We start from the raw sequence: 20,856 nt of genomic DNA on the forward strand, positions 1-20,856 counted from the left end.
TTTAAATATTCTGTAATTAGTACCCTTGCTTGAATGAAAAACATTATCTTTCCATGTTTGCAAATACTGGTACTCAAATTACCGTAGTAAACATAATTTTGCGATAACCATACACAGCTAAAACCAGTTTCATTAAAAATAGTTTCAATAACTTTAAACCATGTATATGTATGGTTTCCATTGGCATAAGATGAAAGTAATTGCTTATATAATCTATGAGATGGCTTATTTACATTATTACCGAATCCCATATTACACCAATAACTAATCATTCTAGCTTTCACATAGATGATAAGTGGGAATATTCCAAGCTCACCACACATCATATACAAAGGTGTACTACGTTTTACGCCAAGAATACTTCTCAGGAACCTAGTATGTACACTTTCGATAATAGAACAATTTCCAAAACCCCATATCTCTCAACCGTATAATATAATAGGTAAAATGGTTTGGTCAAAACCTTTAAGTTGGCAATCAATAGGCAAACTGAGGTTACATATTCGGTATTTAAGCAAAAACATGGCTTTTGTGGCTTGTTCCACGATACGTTTCTTTACTTGTGAATATGTGTGGTTCTTTGAAAAGTACAATCCAAGGTATTTATAACAATCAATTACTACTAGCCCAGTGGTAGATCGCTCGCTTGAAGTGTAATGGGTAGCAACCATTGATATGTGATTTGTTCAATATGGGCCGTGGAGTGTTTTGTCATGTTATAGGATGGGGTGGGGTGGGGTGGGGTGGGGTGGGGTGGGGTGGGATGGGATGGGATGGGATGGGATGGGATGGGATGGCATGGGATGGATGGATGGATGGATGGATGGATGGGATGGGATGGGATGGATGGATGGATGGATGGATGGATGGATGTTTAACGACACCCCAGCACTACTGGTTGCCACTGGAATAACGCATACAAAATACCACTGTGTGTGTCGTTGTAGTGTGTTCCCCTCTCACTACCTAGATTATGTGACGTAATAAAGACGTGCTGTACACAAAACTGCCGTACATTGAAATAAGTTGAGATATCCAAACATCCATTTCCTTCCTAAGCAGAATGAATATACCTGGAGTGATTTTTATTTAACTGGCAGGTTACTGTTAATTACGTCGACTAAACTATAATTCATATTACTACTAACTAGTACAGTTAAAAGAATTCATAGTTCAATGTTTACGTCCTTACAAAGCTAAATATTTCGTAATGATGTACGTTTCTGTGTAAAGTAGTTCAAGTTAAAGTTTGTTTTGTTTAACGATACAACGAGAGCATATTGATTAATTAATCATCGACTATTGGATGTCTAACATTTGATCATTCTGACATATAGAGAGGAAACCTGCCACAGTTTTCCATTATTAGCAAGGGATCTTTTAAATACACCATCCCACATATAGCATAGCACATACCACGCCCTTTGGTATACCACTCGTGGCTGGAACGAGAAATAGCCCAATGGGCCCACCGACGAGGATCGATCCTAGAGCGACGGCACATCCAGCGAAATATTTACTACTGGGATACGTCTCGCTCCTGTGTGATATAGATGCAAAACACATGTAAATTCTCGATAGGTATACCTGCTAGTTGCTAAATTCGATGTTTTGTGATCTTGGCCCCAGGGCCGTAGCTAGCAACCCTACAGATCGATACCCACAACCACACTCATATCTAAAGGCTAACACAATGATCGTCAATGGCTGCGGAAGTCGCCGCCATTATTTAATTATTTCGTCCCTGTGATATAATGTACAGGAAACGATTCCGGGCCTTGTAACAGGTGGACCCAGTGTAGAATTCGTTTAATAAGTACACACTAAATCAGTTATACAGTCACGCCTGTGTTGTTGGCGCTAATGTTCAATAAATATAAAAATGCAAAATGAGAACTGAAGCTGAATATCCATTTACTGAAAACAGAATCAGTAGTCTTTTGTTGTATTTTCATGTTTGCTTTTTTTTTCATGTATCGTTTCACTGCATTTCTGTCTTTTGTCCTTGGATTGGGTGATACGCTGTAATGTATGCTAAAGCTAGATTTACACTTCACCGCCGGGCAGCGGGACATAGCCCAGTGGAAAAGGGTTCGCTCGATGCGCGGTCGATCTAGGATCGATCCCCGTCGGTGGGCCCATTGGGAGCCATTTCTCGTTCCAGCCAGTGCACCACGACTGGCATATCAAAGGCCGTGGTATGTACTACCCTGTCTGTGGGATAATGCATATAAAAGATCCCTTGCTGTTAATCGAAAAGAGTAGGCCATGAAGTGACGACAGCGGGTTTCTTCTCTCAATATCTGTGTGGTCCTTAACCATATGTTCGACGCCATATAACCGTAAATAAAATGGGTTGAATGCGTCGTTAAATAAAACATTTCCTTCCTTCCGTTTCACTGCATATTTCTGTCTTTTGTCCGTGGATTAGGCGATACGCTGTAATGTATACTAAAGGTAGATTTACACTTCACCGCCGGCTCTTGTTGGCGAGTTGTTGATTCTCCCAGTCCTTCTTCTTTTTTTAATATTATTAAATACTCCGATCCTCTCTTCTTTCTCTTATTTATTTTTGAACTGTCCTTCCAAAATGCTCCAAATTATATAAATATTCGACCGAGCAGTCAATTCTTTTTATTTTTGGCTTGTAACTTTTTTCTTTCTAATTTTAATCCTACTAATTTCTTTTACTAATTGCTATTTTCAAAATTCTGTCCATTTTCACCCCCCCCCCCCCCCCCCCCCCCCATCCCAAATCAGGCCTGTTATCTATCTAATTTCATTTTGACTGCCCAATCTAATCTAGCGACCAAATTTAATGAGTAGAATTTTCTTTATTAATTATATTAATTAGAGATGCGCATCAAAATTTTAAAGGCCCACTATTTAATTTTTGGAAGTAAATTTCAAAATTGTCCCCTTAATTTTGTTCTGTCCCGGAGCAAATCACTGGCTATCCAGAGACAGGCCCCGGGACGGACATGCTCGAAACTCTAGTGGTATATGAGCATGTTAAAATTATTTGCACTCGCACTCTCCCAGTCCTGCTTCTGTTCAAACCTAATCCTCAATTTCCAGTCAATTCAGTATGATGTTAACAAGTTCATATTAAATTTTAGTGCGCGTTCGTTTAACATTTTTTAGTTTACCAAAACAAGATTTTAAAAATTCAGTTGCGCATGAGATGGTAATCAAAGTATGAACTGACCTTTAGTCTGCCCTTCTTTGTGAAAATTTGTGAATAAAAACAAATTACCCCATTAATTGGGTGGCGTTTTACTAGTTAATTTAATCAAAAACAACAAATGAATGAATAAATGAATGAAAGAATGAATGAATGAATGAGTGAGTGAATAAAGATTTTATTTAATTTATAATGTAATTCTAAAAATTATTATTACTATTACTTTACTTGTTTTTAAATGCATTATTTAAACGCATATGGAATATTTCAGACGAAAAAGGCACCAAGATCCAGTAAGTTAGAATGGGATGTTCATTTCTGGCTTGGATCAAGTACATCCCAGGTAAGCTATGTCTTGCATATCTATAGTAAGCATTATTAACTGTGTATAATATTCTAGAAATAATATTTGTGAATACAGCCATACATTTTTCATTTTGACATGATATAATTTTGATATGGCATTTTGATTTCCTATTTAGCAAGAATAGTTCAATAGCTGAACGTTATAATATATGTTAGTAGTACATCTGAGCGACAAATTGTATATATATAAGGAGTTTAGTGAATATGTATATAATGACAATTATTAATATAGTAGTCATATATTATGATTATTATTTTCACCATTACCATCATCATCATTATTATTCCCTGCATCGCCATAATATAATAATAATAATTATTATTATTATTATTATCATCATCATCATCATCATCATCATCATTATCATCAGCTTCATCATCAGCTTCTTCATCATCATCATCATCATTGTTGTTATTATTATTATTATTATTATTATTGTTATTATCACCATCATCATCGTCGTCATCGTTATCGTTGTTATCGTTATTGTTTAGGACGAGAAGGGTGTTGCGGCGTACAAGACAGTTGAACTAGACGATTATTTAGGAGGAGCACCAGTCCAACATAGAGAGGTACGTGTTGTGTGTGATTGTGACTTATATCTATACAACGAATAATAAACGAGATATCAGTGTTTATATTAAAAACAAATTACACACCCGTGTAAGAACTGACCCGATGTAATACACGCAGCGAGAACACCATGTATATCAATATCGTCTGCAACATATGTTGGAGATAACTTCCGAGTCTTGTAATTGGTTGCTCCACGGCGATGACCTGGTCACCGGAGCCATACCATCCAATAAGGACGTTCGAAATAGATTGTTCTGTGACGTGTAAGGTAAACTGAAACTGATTACTGTGTGACGCAAAAGTTAACTGCCGTGCGAGTGCCGTTAATACGTTTAAGTAGAAAAAGGCGTTTAAATTTTATTTTAAAATTGGTTTTGGGGGTTACGTAGGAAACAGAATGAATACTATATTCGTGTCCATGAGATGTCATTTATCTTACAACTCGTTGTTTAAAAAGGTATCCAACTCTGTTTCGCTCGTTATGTACGTCTTTAAAACACCTCGTTGCAAGATAAATGGTATCCAACCCCCACTTATGTAGTATTCACTATACGCCCGAGTGAAATAGTTTTCATTTATTTCGAGCTTTAGGCGAGTGACAAATTAAAATTATTTCACGATGTATATAAATTTGATAATAATTGGAACCGAGTTTGTTATTCTATTTATTACCTCAGCTTTTTTTTTCTCTCTCTCTCTGAAAGGCTTATATATATATATATATATATATATATATATATATATATATATACTTGTGGTGTTAACTTCTCTATCAAAACCTCGAACTTTGACCCAGCAGGAAGTTATTTGGTTTAGTACTACCTACATAGTTCTGAACAATGTAAATCGCGTTACACACTGTTCTGGGTACTGCAATAAATGTGTAACGTATTCACGTTTACAGATAGTTTTCGAAAACCAGTTGTATTTATTCTGTTGCAGCAATCTATAATGCTTTGTATTGAAGTAGCATTTGATTATAAAATTTAACAATGGAAATACAGAGCCGTGAATGCAAACTATAAATTATGTGACGTCATTTTGTGTGCTTGTCAAATTATGATGCTTCATATTCTATACCGACAACGTCTTTGGTTTGTAGGCGCTAACTAGTCCGGTAATATTGCGGATATGAGAAATTAAGATTTTTTATTTCCTCGGTTATGAGTTACCGCTGTGGTAGCAAATGTTATTACACAATGCTGTGTAGAGTAAATATCTTATTACACAGGTTCTATATAAACATGCCACGTGTAACTACAACATTAAGTGTGTGTGTGTGTGTGTGGGGGGGGGGGGGGGGGGGGGTCTTATTTAGTGTTGTTTGTTTTGTTTTCGTGGGTTTTTTGTTTGTTTGTTTGTTTGCTTGTTTGTTTGGTGAGTTTTCTTGGGGGGGGTGTATGGGTTTGTTTGTTTGTGTTTGGGGGGTGTTGGTTTTTGTTGTTATTGTTGTTTTGTTGACGGGGTGTTTGAGTGTAGCTATGAAACATATATAATAGTTACATATCCTTGAATATTTGCAAGTCATTGAAAACAAAACATATTCCAAAATTAATAAGCGTGTTCGTGTCCGAGTAGACACATACTAAAACAGCGTTTGAAACCTATGAGATATATAATTATTAAAAATATTCATTAAAAATACACAGTCTCGTGTACCACCACCACCACCCCCACCCACCCCACCACAACTTCCACAATACCAATCCCGCCATCCCCGCCCCCTCCCACCCGCTCCCCCCACCCCAGTATCAAAACGTAAGTTTACAACACTTATGTATGCTATAACAGCCAAATAACATGCATTTTTTAAAGCTTTTATTTTCATTGTAGGTACAAGAACATGAATCAAAACTATTTCAGTCATATTTCAAGTGTATCAAGTAAGTGTACGCTAGCTATAATAAAATAATGTACATTTCCAGAACAGTTCTCTTTTATTTTATAAACTTTACTGTTTTGCAATTGAATACTACATGCCTCCACACTGTGTAGTAACTGTAATGTATATACTGAACAATAAAAGAGACGCAAATATTTTAATATTTTATATTTGTTCATGGTACAATTAATTTGGTAAACCGACTGTCGAAATGGGATTAAAATGTTCACGGAATGTTGATCAATGTAATAGACATAAAAGCTAATAAGATCCAAATTTAATCATTCTAAATATATTTTTTTAAACTAAACATATGCGATTCTTTTGATATTCAGTATAGTTTTGGCCCTGAATGTATTCATACACTAGGTGCTTATACGTTTTTACTGGCGATATATATACCTGGATGTGTGCTTAAATTGTAAAGGCGTATTATGTGTTGACTGAGCTATGCCTGAAGTATAAATTACAACAAAATCTTTAGACAAATCAATCACATACATAGTATATAGAAGTAAACAGTTAACCCATATCAAGCAATATAGCTTCAGTGTATACTAGTATATACTTTGGGAAAGAAATAAGGGAACACTAGGAATTGCAGACTAATTAGCGTTAAAATATCTGTATATTTTTAACGACACCACTGGAGCATATTGATTAATTAATCATCGGCTTTTGGATGTCAAACACTTGTTATTTCTGACTCGTAGTCATCAGAGGAAACCCGCTACATTTGTCTTAATGAAGCAACAGGGATGTGTAACTTTCTTTTCAACTTATTTTCGAGTTTATGTCCAATTAAGGTTCAAGCACGCTATTCTGGGCAGACACCTCAGCCATGACATTGGGTTAGTTGTTAGTGGTTAGGTAGAGAGAAGAGGGTGTAGTGGCCTTACACCTACCCATTGAGTCGTTAAAACTCGCAATGGGTGGGAGCCGGAACCGAGTTGCGAACCCTGTACCTACCAGCTTTATGTCCGATGGCTTAACCATGACGCCACCGAAGCCGGTTCAGCTGATCAACAACACATGCGGCAACATCGGTCAGTGTTATAATACTCTTGCCACAATATCTGCCAATGTCAACAAGAGTAACTTCCCCTTGATTAAAGTGCAACAAACAAAATGATATAATCTTTGAACAGTCTGCATAGTTTTAATTACCAAATAAATTGTTGTTATTGCTACTGCTGCTGCTGCTGCTGCTGCTGCTGCTGCTGATGATGATGATGATGTTTTTGTACCTGTTGTTGTCAATGTTGTTGTTATCTAAATATTATATTTAATAATAATTGTTTTCTGTGATCAGATATTTAGAAGGCGGGGTAGACTCGGGCTTTAAGAAGGTGGAGAGAGACAAATACGAAACTCGACTCCTTCATGTGAAGGGCAAACGAAACATACGAGTTAAACAGGTAACAACACTCACGTGTACAAATTACTGAAGGAATATAGTAGATATTAATTTGATATATAAATAAGTTCATGATATGTATCTCAAGTACGTTTCCTGTAAATTTGGAAAGTTGAATACACAAACGACGATTAGTACAGGGCCCGTGCTTATAAAACATAAATTCTAGACTTTAGACGTAATGCTATTTGAATAGCGTTGCTATGACGTTAAGGTCTGGACTTTATTAAAGTCTAGACTTTAAGATTTATAAGCACGGGGCCAGATTTGAGATCCATGCCCTGCCATCATACTTACGTTTGTCCATATGTATGCTCTTTATGTATGCCGTTATGTTTGTCTGTCCATCAGACCAACTGCATAAAAACTGCCAAAAGACTAGGATCACCGGAAGGGTAAAACACACACATTGTCAGCACATATACCATGCTACTGGTATCATGACAAAGACAAGGGCAACCAGCCATACATAATTTGACATCTTTGTGCATTTGTTTTCAAAGCGACCGGCCTCGGTGGCGTCGTGGTTAGGCCATCGGTCAACAGGCTGGTAGGTACTGGGTTCGGATCCCAGTCGAGGCATGGGATTTTTAATCCAGACACCGACTCCAAACCCTGAGTGAGTGCTCCGCAAGGCTCAATGGGTAGGTGTAAACCATTTGCACCGACCAGTGATACATCACTGGTTCAACAAAGGCCATGGTTTGTGCTATCCTGCCTGTGGGAAGCGCAAATAAAAAATCCCTTGCTGCTAATCGGAAAGAGTAGCCCATGAAGTGGCGACAGCGGGTTTCCTCTCAAAATCTGTGTGGTCCTTAACCATATGTCTGACGCCATATATCCGTAAATAAAAAGTGTTGAGTCCGTCGTTAAATAAAACATTTCTGTCTTTGTTTTCAAAGCATGGTATATTATTGTTCATTAAATTAATAAACAAATCTTTCTTAATGTTTATTCCTTGTTGAATATCTTTAGATGTGACAGCACATTATGTGTATACCTATTATATCACCTGCCAGGTAAAGTGTCACTACACCTCGCTGAATCAAGGGGATGTGTTTGTGTTGGACGCTGGTCTCCAGATCTTCGTGTGGTGCGGTCCGGCAAGCAGCAAGTGGGAACAGGTTAAGGTAAAACGTAACCTACAAAACTCATTATTGCAATCAAAATCATTCAATGATTTTCACAATCAGTGCAAATGTGTATTTTATTTTATTCGGTGACTAAACATGTACGTCGATAACGGAACCACGTAACGTATATAATGTGATTATATAATTCAGTTTAAACTGAAATAATTAAATTTTCTTTGCGTCTATAAATTTAAGCCACGCCTATTACCCCCCCCCCCCCCCCCCCCCCCCCCCCCCCCCCAAATTGACTCGCACTACTTTTGTGCAACAAGCCGGATTATTCTGGCAATCATATTTAGATATTTTGAAGAAAACACACGTGAAAGCTACAAAAAATGTATACGATAAATTAATGGAAAATGCTATAGCAGAGTAGATCCGTAGATATATAGGCACTGATTTAAAATTTAAAAAAACTCTTCGCTAATCATGACATGAGACTCGGTCGGTGGCCAAAGAAATCAGAAAACTTCACTTCTGTAACTTACTTGCAAGCGATGTTCTACAGCTGTTGGCGAAAATTCAACGGTTCCACCAACAGCATAAATGTTAGACACGTTCACTTCGTTCACTTTCATAAAATATAAACTAAACACGAATAGGACAGTTCCTTCCAATATAACTAAACGATCCGTAAACATGCACAGCAGCTAGAGGAAATGACGTCATTTACAAAAAAAAATCACCTGATTCAAATGATAGTGAAGGAGCGTTCGCATTCTTACGCGACATAAGTATCAATGAAGTTTACACAAACAATACTGCAGGCGTATTTAAAGCTAAACAAAGTAAATTCAGTTATGTATTGTTAAAGTATGCATATAAATTTAATTATAAAATTTGACCGCAATTATTTTTTGGTTCATGCAAGTATGAACCGAAAAAACGATGTGCACACTTTTGTATGACCCTCTACGCGGGCTCATACAATGTGCACATCGTTTGTCGGTTCATACTTGCATGAACCAAAAAATAATTGCGGTCAATTCTTAAAGGGACACGCCCTAGTTGTTAACCATTACGCCGTTGTTTTTCGCTATTAAACCCATTTTTTCACAAATAAAATTGCACTTTACTTACCGTTTATTATTTAGAATATACATTTCCATTCACCTGAAGTGTTTCTTGGTAATCCTGGTAATCCTGGTGTTTGTAATACCACAATATGCATTTTTCGTATTTCTTAAAAAGCCACGTGCCTCTGAGAAAAAAAACCGTTCAGCAGACAAGGTCTAATCTATTTTTAGAGGGGATATTCCCATTTCAATGTCACAGACGTTGGTATACCACGTGACCGTTATCATTTTGGTTCGGTTTGTTTTCTCGTGCACGGTTCGCGCAATCAACATCCGATTTGTTGTCGTTTACTTGTTGTTCATTTGTGAGGTTTTTCTTCACAGTTCGTGAACATTTTCATTAACAATAAAGTTTAGATAAGTAAGTATCTCAATACAAAACGTTACAAACCCTTAAAACTAATACGTCTTACGATATCTGGAGATGACAGAACAGTTGGAACATGTCCAGGAGAGGTGAAAGGAACGCACCCCAAGTCTGTGGGCACTCTGTGAAATTTGTCGTGACGTAGGCATTTTTGTGCTTCGAGCGACATCTGCCGGTGACATCAGAATACTAACTTTCAAAATTATTTCAAGCAATTGGGACATGGGGATTCCCATGGTATTTATCGATATAAAACCTGCTTTTTCACTCCATTTTATAAAAGAGTGATCTAAGTGTGTTACAGGTTTGTAGATTAACCAAAATTATAATTTATTTTCGCTGGATGGAACTAGGGCGTGCGGCTTTAAATAATCTAATACATGTATAATGATTTTGATGGTGATGGTAGTGATATTGATAATGCTAATGATGATAATGATGGTGATTATGATGATGATGGTAATGGTAGTGGTAGTGGCGATGATGATGATAATAATGGTAATGGTAATGATAAAGGTACTGATGATAAAATAATGGTACTGATGATGATAAAAGACGATGATAATGGTAATGATGATGATAATAGTATGATGATGATGATGATGATGATGATGGTGGGGATGGTTATGACGGTGATGATGATAACGATTATGACGATGATAATTATGATGGTGGTGTTCACGATGCTGATAATGATAATCCCCTTGTTGTGTAGGGTGGTGAGGTGGCGAGAAGCATCAATGATGAAGAACGAGGAGGTCGGGCTACTGTGACGACAATCGGTGAGTAGCATTTAGTGTATGAAAAAATGTCTAAATATACTTACCTTGATATTTGCATTCCCACAGCTTTTTACACTGTGTTTACAGAATTATACATTTTTGATTTTTAATGGAAATAATCATGTTGATGTACCTACGTTTGTTTGACATCCAACAGCCAATCTATATTTTTGTGCTGGGATGTTGTTAAACACATTCATTCATTCATTGTGTGTGTGGCGAAGAAACTGAACATACTTGAACATGCAAATAGGATATAACGTTTTATAATATCTGTCTGTCTGTCTGTCTGTCTCTCTCTCTCTCTCTCTCTCTCTCTCTCTCTCTCTCTCTCTCTCTCTCTCTCTCTCTCTCTCTCTCTCTCTCTCTCTCTCTCTCTCTCTCTCTCTCTCTCTCTCTCTCTCTCTCTCTCTCTGCTGTTTTTTTTTATTTTTATATCAGTTGAACACTTTGTACAAGTTATATTACTCAGGTTCATTACATATTGTTAACTCATTAACCAATGGGTTAATCGTCGTTGGTTACATAAATATTGTAATCACTGTCATACAGAAAAGAAAGAAATGTATGTCCTCAGATGCAAACATTCATTATTATTTTTGCTCTGGTCTGTTCAGATACCAAGTGGGATTCGGACAGAAAGTTTTTCCAGGCTCTGGGTTCAGAGGGGCAGATTGCCGCAGCAGACGTTGGTGGTGACGACAGAGAGTTTGAAAGAATCTCACAGGAGCAGGTCAAACTGTTCAGGTCAGTAACGGCGATGACGAGTCCTAGTGGAGATTTAAAGGTTGCATTGTACCATATCAGAGAGTTCCGTGTCATATGTTTACGGCGTAAAAGCAGTTTCAGCTGTGATTAGTAGTAATTTGTGATATTGATTGTTTGTGCAAATACTATTATCTATTGTCAATAAATAAATATGCTTTCATTTAGTATATGGTTCTTATGCAGTATACTCTAGGGGTACCCACACACTCTAAAATGGATTACGATTTTCAATAAAAGCAAATTAGGGTTGCTAATAAAAATATTCATTAAATTTCTTGAACGTGATGTGCAATTTTCGTTCTGGTGGATTAAATGTACCGTATGTGAGATGTCACTCGTTTACTGATGCTGATACGCTGCTTATATCAGTTTTATTTTGAAAAATAACTTTATCGACACTGGCAACCGATTTGATCCAAGAGAACCTATAGCTATATAGGTCTCGTCTCCTCATCCTATATCAACGTACATGTATATCGTTAACTGTCTTTATACAACATATCCCCCCCCCCCCCCCCCCGTGCTTTGTAACACGTTGACCGTGTTTATGGTCAATACATTTTTATGTAACGTAGATTCACGACTGCAGTCACAGGGTACTGAAGAATGGTGCGTCTGTGTTTTGTAATATTTAACGTCCTATGTATAAATATATTGATATGTCAGTATATAATTAGACTTGTAAAAAATATATCAATGGAAAACAAATTTTAGATTTTTGAAAACAAAAGATTTATCTTTATATAACTAAAATATTTATTCGACTGTAAGATAGTGATATCAGCACACACACACACACACACACACACACACACACACACACACACACACACACACACACACACACACACACACACACACACACAATCCTAACACTACCATATTTGTTTCTGGGTTTTATAAACTATTTTATAAAATATTTATTTGAAATGAATTCTTTTTCAAAATATTGTATTTTGTTTATACTATAATTTAATTCAAAAATATCATTTGATTCGCAATATAACTGTATTCACAATATACCTTTAAATTCTATTTCAGGGTATCAGACGACTCCGGTGTATTAGAAGTTAACGAAGTTTCTGGGAAACCCTTAAACCGTGAACATTTGGAATCCGAGGTGAGTATGCAATTAAACGTTAAGTATTTAATGTCTATCGTTTATTTCCAACAACTCGACGTTGTGTAACGACAATCTGGTACCTTTTTCAGCAATAGCTATTGTAATTTGTCAAACATGGGAGAAAGCGAGATACGGGAGGGAGAGAGGAACGAACAGACAAACACAGACGGTGTGACGGTACATGCTCTTAATTTCTTTTCGCCTGTGGCGATATTAATTGTTTTAGAGGACCGTGTGCAGTTCCAAATGCACTTAGCCCAGATGGGCAACTTGTTACGTAATACCTTCGCGCGACCGTGCATTCCAATATGCACTTAGTCCAGCTGTGGAGGCCATGTGGCCAGTAGTTACGTAATACCTCCGCGAGTGCGGTTTTTACAACCGTGATTTTGGCAACTGGCGACAGAATGTCTGGTCATCTAAGGAAAGATACCGACTCTGGGAGAGGTGGAAATATCAGATGATACGTGAGGGACCGCCTTGTACCCCCAGGCGATATTCGCGGTCTCTGAGAGTTTTGAATAAATAGCTAGGATTTTAGAGATATCAGGGAGAAACATAGGAAGGTTTCCAGGGGGAACGTTAGTCCGTCTGGACTGGTAATTATATATTTTCTGCTCTGTGTATAACCTTGATGTGATTGATGTGACTTTAAATATTTTAATACTGTATTATACCAATATTATTTAGACGGTGCTGCCGGTCATCTGATGCAGTAATCTGTAGGCTCACTGTCCTAAATAATTATAAAAAGCTTAGCCAGCCATCCTAGAGGACCTAGGTAAACTGTAGGTTATTGTCTTTATTGTGATAGGTACCAGTATTAATTCTGTGTTACAAGGTTACTGAATGAGTAGTAAGGGTTAATTAAAAATTAACCAGTTAGGAATAGAGTTGTAATTCCTTTATTAATTAAGTTCCCCTGGCAGCGTTTCTCAATTATCACACGTTATTGAACGAGTAGTAAGTGTTAATTAAAAATTAACCAGTTAGGAATAGAGTTGTAATTCCTTTATTAATTAAGTTCTCCTGGAAGCGTTCCTCAATTATCACACGTGTTGGTGTTGTGTCACGGTGAAGTGATTAGCATATTGTGTAAACTAGACACCTAGAGATTAACTAATTAAGTGATCAGTTCTGGGTTGTTATTATTTGTTGTTAATTAACTACTGCGGCAGTACATTTGTCAGCGTAGATTAATACAGATTCCAAAGTGTATTGTGTTTTTGTTGTGTTTTCTAGTGAACTAAACGTGCTATAATAATATATACTTTATATAGGATCTTATCTCTGATCATACCTAGACGAGCCAGCGGGTATAACCGCCCGTTACAGAGAGATCTAATAGATATACAGTTAGGAGAGATATTTTGATAATCGTCTTTCATTCAGTTACGGCTATTATAGGATTCCCGTGACAGACGGAGAGAACTATTTAAAATCACTTTCTTCTAAACGTGCTATCAGTTTACTAAATATCTCCACATTCCACTGATGTATTATAATTATTCATGATTATCCGTGCTATGGATAAGTTATTCGAGACATCAACTAGTATAGCAAAGGCCATGGTATGTGTTGTGTTGTTCTGTCTGTGGGAAAGTGCATATAAAAGATCCCTTGCTACTAACGAAAACAATATAGTGGGGTTCCTCTAAGACTGTAAAGTTAGACATATTACCAAATGTTTGACATCCAAAAGCCGATGAATAAATCAGAGTGCTCTAGTGGAGTTGTTAATCAAAACAAACTTTAGCATCGTACATAAGAGTGCAGACTTAAAGCACAACCACAACTGCACTCTTTTCACCAGTCTTCGGTTTCACGTCTGATGGAGTCATTGACTTATACTTACTCGGAGCATGTGGGTTACGAAGTCCACGGAGCGCGAAAACGCACGAGCTTATAGTGCATTAGGTCACCTCGATCCCGATACCCGATTCAAGGTCACTGGTATTACGAGTTAGCAGTTTGTAGAAGAATTCCACTCGTTAGGTGAATTCAGTTTTATAGTTATTATTGAATGCTCGGTGAGTTCCTAGATATAATTTTTTTTTTACAAAATTTAATATTAAAGTTTTAGTAATCTTTGGGTACAAAGTAAAGAAATAAATTAGAATCACAACACACACACACACACTCATACACTCGCACGCGCACGTTCGCCTGCGCTTACCCACACACACGAGCGCGCGCGCGCGCGCGCACACACACACACACATCACTGGCGTAGCCAGAGTTGGTCGTGGGGCCATGCCTCCCCCCTCCACATAGTCTTTCCCTTGCATCTCATATATAGGTCTGTCTTACTAGTGCGAGTGGAGGTTGTTTGGGTTCCACCATACAAAATTCTGGAAATGCCAGTGACACAGACGCGCAGACAGACAAGCAGACAGAAACATGCACACACATACGCAAAGGGCCATACGTAGTCCAGTACATGTAGTAAAATACTCGCTTGATGCGCGGCCGGTCTAGAATCGAACCCCGTCGGTGGGCCCATAAGGCTATTTCTCGCTCTAGCCAGTGCACCACGACTGGTATATCAAAGACATTGGTACGTGCTATCCTGTCTGTTGGATGGTTACAGTGGTTTGTGGGATGGTGCATACAAAAGATCCCTTGCTACTAATGGGAAAACAAAATGTTGCGGGTTTCCTCTCTAAGACTACATGTCAAAAATTACCAAATGTTTGACATCCAATAGCTGATGATTAATAATCAATGTGCTCTAGTGGTGTCGTTAAACAAAACGAACGTTAACACATACGCAGACAAACAACATAAACACACACACACACACACAACACACACACAACACACACACACAAAACACACACACACACACACACACACACACAGACACACACAGACACACACACACAGACACACACACAGACACACACACACACACAGACACACACACACACACAGACACACACACACACAACACACACACACACACACACAGACACACAACACACACACACACACAAACACACACACACACACGAGGCTCTTGCGTCAAGGGATCGAACCACCTCAGTCGACCCATTCAGTCAGCGGATTGTTTGCCCGTAGCATCCAATGCACCACGACTGGTTTATCAAATGTATATAAAAGATCCCTTGATACTAATGTAAAAATGTTCTGGATTTCCTCTAAGAGTATGAGTCCAAAAATAATTATCAAATGTTTCACATCCAATAACCGATGATTAATAAATGAATATGCTCTAGTGATGTCGTTAAACAGCACACATTTTAACTTTAACCCTTCGAATTTCATTTTATTTCAACTTATGTTCGTGCTTATATCCAATAAGGTTCAAGCACGCTGTCCTGGGCACACACATCAGCTGTCTGGGCTGAGAGAGAAGAGGGTGTAGTGGCCTTACACCTACCCATTGAGTCCTTAAGACCTCGCTCTGGGTTGGAACTGGTACCAGGCTGCGAACCATGTACCTACCAGCGTGTAGCCCGATGGCTTAATTACTGCGCCACCGAGGCCAGTATAACCCTTCCTAGCCATACCTTTGCTTCGAATAGTTACGCAACATATTGAAACGAGGTTCAGAGCAGCATTCTGTTAACCGCACACCGTTTAGCTTAATTATCTGAGAAGAAGAGTGAGCTCGAGGAATATCTGGTGTTGTGCCAAAATGTGGGTTAACTTGTCATCTCCGTCTGGTAAATAAACGATCATCTGGCGCAGCTGTAATAAACCCCGTGCTTAATGAGGCAGTTAGCTAGATCGCAATACGTGGTACACCGCGTACACTTAGACAGCATGATAGTCGGTGAGTTCCACAATCATTTCCTTATGGCACAAACACAACCATTGGCCGTGTTGTTGTTGTTGTTGTCGTCGTAGAAGCTTAATACGGTTCGGTTTATGAAATGGTTTCATTAAAATATAATTTAAAAAATACCGAATTTATGCCTTTTCAAATATCTTTGATGGTTACAAGTAGGTTGGCCATTGCAGTAAATAAATAACGCATTGTTTTAAGATTACTTGTCATTTTTAGTATCAAATTAATGATAACAACTGTGCATGTGTTATGTGCTATTTATATAATTGCAGACTGAGATGGTGCTCTGCTCTGGCATAAGAGTGGATAACTCAAATCTTTCGTGGTTAACCTATATTGACTGACCCTTAATTTACAATAAGCATAAAATCAAATCTACTATCATCAAATTCTACTCCAAATATCTTAATCATGGACTCTAAATCAAAAGATGAACGGTTTTCTGCAGAGATGCGATGTTAGCTAGTATAAAATATAAACTAAATTTAAGGCACCACAACACAATTCTGATATGCCTTTGGAAATCTGTCTTTGATGATTACAGTTCGGTTGGCCTCTGTAATATTTAAACAGCCCATTGGTTTGAAGTTGTTTGATATATTTAGTACTAACTGATAAGAAATTTGCAAGTGGTATACTGTCACTTGTATGACAGCACCATGAGGCGGAGATCCGGCATGAGGGTTGTTTTTATACGGTACTTGTCGAGGGAAATCATTTCCTAAAACCAATAATCATATACACTCTATTTGGTGTTGTATTTTTCACATAATATATTCTCACATAGATATTGTGTTGGACTGCATGGAGTAATTAATGGTGGCGTGGAACCTTAAAAGTTTGGACTAACCCTTGTGCATGTCTTTAACTTTCCTGTAGGACTGCTTCATCCTCGATTCCGGACCGAGTGGTATTTACGTCTGGGTCGGCAAGAAATGCACAAAGAACGAGAAAAAATCAGCCTGGCAAAATGCAATCGTAAGTTGACGTACACTAATAAATAATGTTTTGTGATATGCCTTCCCGTCCGGGCGAGACGTAGCCCAGTGGTAAAGCGCTCGCTAACTGCGCGGTTGGTTTGGGATCGATCCCCGTCAGTGGGTCCATTGGGCTATGTCTCGCTCAAGCCAGTGCACCACGACTGGTACATCAAAGGCCGTGGTATGTGCTCTCCTGTCTATGGGATGATGCATACAAAAGATTCCTTGCTGCCAATCGAAAAGAGTAGCCCATGAAGTGGCGACAGCGGGGTTTCTCCCTTAATACCTGAAAACTCGGCTTATTTCCCTGTTACAAACTCAAAATGCCCTGTTTGTGACACCACCACCCCACCCCCCTCCTTCCACACACACACCTCCCCGCCCTGACACTATCCTGGATCCGCCCCTGCTGTTGTATAAGTATACTGAGAGAAACAAATACGGGAACACTTGACCTGGTGCTTATAAAACATTTTAGAGTCTAGACTCGAGACTCTAATAGAGTCTGAGACAGTAATATCATGACAACGCCATACAAATTTTATGCCTGTGACGTCATTAGAGATCGAGTCTGGACTCTAAAAAGTTTTATAAGCACGGGCCCTGGTGTCGTAAGCACTGCCTGTATATAATACAAAGATGTACTGTGGGACTGAATGCCAATAATGTAGCACTGAGAGTGAGTAACACAGTTAACTTCCTAACATCGCGATGGGGCGGGACGTAGCCCAGTGGTAAAGCGATCCCTTGATGCGCGGTCGGTTTGGGATCGATCCCCGTCGGTGGCCCCATTTGTGCTATTTCTCGTTCCAGCCAGTGCACCACGACTGGTATATCAAAGGCCGTGGTATGTGCTATCCTGTCTGTGGGATGGTGTATATAAAAGATCCCTTGCTACTAATGGGAAAATGTAGCGGGTTTTCTCTCTATGACTAAATGTCATCCAAAAGCCGATTATTAATAAATCAATGTGCTCTAGTGGTGTCGTTAAACAAAAACATGTTTTCCCCTGACATCAGTGATCCCTTCTTTCCATCAGTTATATATTAGCAAAATAAAGCTAATTACCTATAAAATCTATAGCTATGAACGTGTTTTAACAGGATTTCTTATCACTGAGAGGTTACCCGGAGTGGACCCCAGTGACGTCACTAGTGGAGGGTGCAGAAACCCCCCTGTTCAAGCAGTATTTCTCCTCCTGGGTCAATCCCAACGCTCAGGTCGGGCTTGGGACGCCGGTCAAAACCGAGCGAGTTGCAAGTAAGTGTGGTTACTATAGGCTTTATGGTTTTGTGGTTATTATAGGCTTTATGGTTTGGTGGTTACTATAGGCTTTATGGTTTGGTGGTTACTATAGGCTTTACTGTGTTTTAGTTACTATAGGTGTTATGGTAATCTTGTCATCACTATAGCTAATGTGGTTTTTGTACTTACTGTAGGCTTTATGGTTTTGTAGTTGATATAGGCTTTATGGATCTGTGGTTACTATAAGCTCTGTGGTTCTGTAGTTACTATAGACTCTGTCTTTGTTTTGTTTTACTATAAGCTGTATACCTTTGTACTTGCTATAGTTTTTATGGGTGTGTGTGTGTAATAACTATAGATATTGTGGATTTATAGTTACTGTAGGCTTTATAGTGTTGTGGTTACTATAGACTTTATGGTTTTACTGCCGTCACATACACTGAACGTTATTTCATTCATCCACTGCAGAGTACAGCGATGAAAAGTTCGACGCAAATGAGTTACACAGGAGAACGAACATCAAGAAAGAAAACTTGCCTGATGATGGAAATGGAGAAAAGAGGGTTTGTACTGCTATGAGAGAACAAGCAACCAGATAAAATAGTATAAAGCGTAACTGCAGTCACGTGCAATTCAATTTCCACCGAATATCACTTAATTTTTACAACTAACAGTTATTGTGATCAAAATCGTATCTCCGCACAAGGTAGAGTCGAAAGGGTGTTCGCAAAGTTCTGTTTCCACGAATCGTTGTCAGGGGCCTAATTCACAAAGTTCTCTTAGGCTCTGCTAGACAACAAAGCATCCTCTTTGCAAGTCTTTTAGCATTGCACTGCGAGATCGCAAAGTTGCGAGGGTTTAGTGAATTAGTTCCCAGGTGTTTTGCTCACAGGAGGACTGCCACTTCGTAGGACACCACATCATCACGCTGTAGTCCCGATTAATTTTACTTTAGGATTAATTAAACATTTCGGGGCTAACAACTTAGAACTGGCTATGTCCAAAGCCGTCCTTTATATATTTCAGGAAATTAATTTTTTAACGTTAACTAAATTCAAAAAAATTAAAAATTAAAAATATTTGGCTGCTCTCATTGTCGTATAGATTGAGAATAATCATTCTTGGCTGTCAGTCTTAGTTAAAACAATGGTTTTGGGCGTGACGCTAGGTACCATAAATATACCTGATCAACCGACCAATTTCAGGCCGAAAACCTTTACTTTTTTTTGCTGTTTAATGTGTGTAGCCTTCCCTCCTTCCCCTCCTTCCCCTCGCCCCCCCCCCTCTCTCTCTCTCTCTCTCTCTCTCTCTCTCTCTCTCTCTCTCTCTCTCTCTCTCTCACCATATTTCTCTTTGTCTCACTCCCAACATGTCTCTCTCTCTCTCTCTCTCTCTCTCTCTCTCTCTCTCTCTCTCTCTCTCTCTCTCTCTTTTTTCTCTCTCTCTCTCTCTCTCTCACCATCTCTCTCTCTCTGTCTCTCTCTTTCTCTCTTTCTCTCTCTCTCTCTCTCTCCCTCTCTCTCTCTCTCTCTCTCTCTCTCTCTCTCTCTCTCTCTCTCTCTCTCTCTCTCTCTCTCTCTCTCTCTCTCTCTCTCTCTCTCTCTCTCTCTCTCTCTCTCTCTCCACTATAGCGTGTACCACTCTCCCACTTCACATTGTTCTTTGCGGGCTTGCAGATGCTCTCATCTAACACTGAGTACAATCCTACGTAACACAAGACAACTAACTTGATTTATGACCAAATCTATATTCATGTTTTGTTTTATTATTTACAGATCTGGCGGATCGAGGACAGGGACATGATTCCTGTTAAACAGGATTCCTATGGGATCTTCTATGGCGGCGACTGTTACATCATCCAGTACACGTACATGGTCAACAACAAAGAACATTACATTGTCTACTATTGGCAGGTAGATTTTTGCTAGGGGGCGGGACGTAGCCCAGTGGTAAAGCGCTCGCTTGATACGCGGTCGGTTTGGGATTGATCCCCGTGGGTGGGCAAATTTGGGCTATTTCTCGTTCCAGACAGTGAACCATGACTGGTATATCAAAGGCCGTGGTATGTGCTATCCTGTCTGTGGGATGGTGCATATAAAAGATTCCTTGTTACTAATGGAAACAAAATGTAGCGGGTTTACT

General features: G+C 38.7%; 1 protein-coding gene across 1 annotated transcript in view; it reads left to right on the plus strand.

Annotated features, from left to right (window-relative positions):
* LOC121378640 (advillin-like) overlaps positions 1-20,856 on the plus strand; it is a 56,041-nt gene that overhangs the window by 14,185 nt on the left and 21,000 nt on the right. Inside the window, exons 3-14 of the mRNA XM_041506906.1 lie at positions 3,456-3,527; positions 4,046-4,123; positions 5,961-6,010; positions 7,322-7,427; positions 8,446-8,556; positions 10,718-10,784; positions 11,402-11,531; positions 12,594-12,672; positions 17,369-17,467; positions 18,573-18,729; positions 19,183-19,277; positions 20,490-20,627. Coding sequence (XP_041362840.1) covers positions 3,456-3,527; positions 4,046-4,123; positions 5,961-6,010; positions 7,322-7,427; positions 8,446-8,556; positions 10,718-10,784; positions 11,402-11,531; positions 12,594-12,672; positions 17,369-17,467; positions 18,573-18,729; positions 19,183-19,277; positions 20,490-20,627 — 1,182 coding nt within the window. The remainder of the gene's footprint in view (positions 1-3,455; positions 3,528-4,045; positions 4,124-5,960; positions 6,011-7,321; positions 7,428-8,445; positions 8,557-10,717; positions 10,785-11,401; positions 11,532-12,593; positions 12,673-17,368; positions 17,468-18,572; positions 18,730-19,182; positions 19,278-20,489; positions 20,628-20,856) is intronic.

This window comes from Gigantopelta aegis, chromosome 8 (genome assembly GCF_016097555.1).
Source record: "Gigantopelta aegis isolate Gae_Host chromosome 8, Gae_host_genome, whole genome shotgun sequence".
NCBI classification, from domain to species: domain Eukaryota; kingdom Metazoa; phylum Mollusca; class Gastropoda; order Neomphalida; family Peltospiridae; genus Gigantopelta; species Gigantopelta aegis.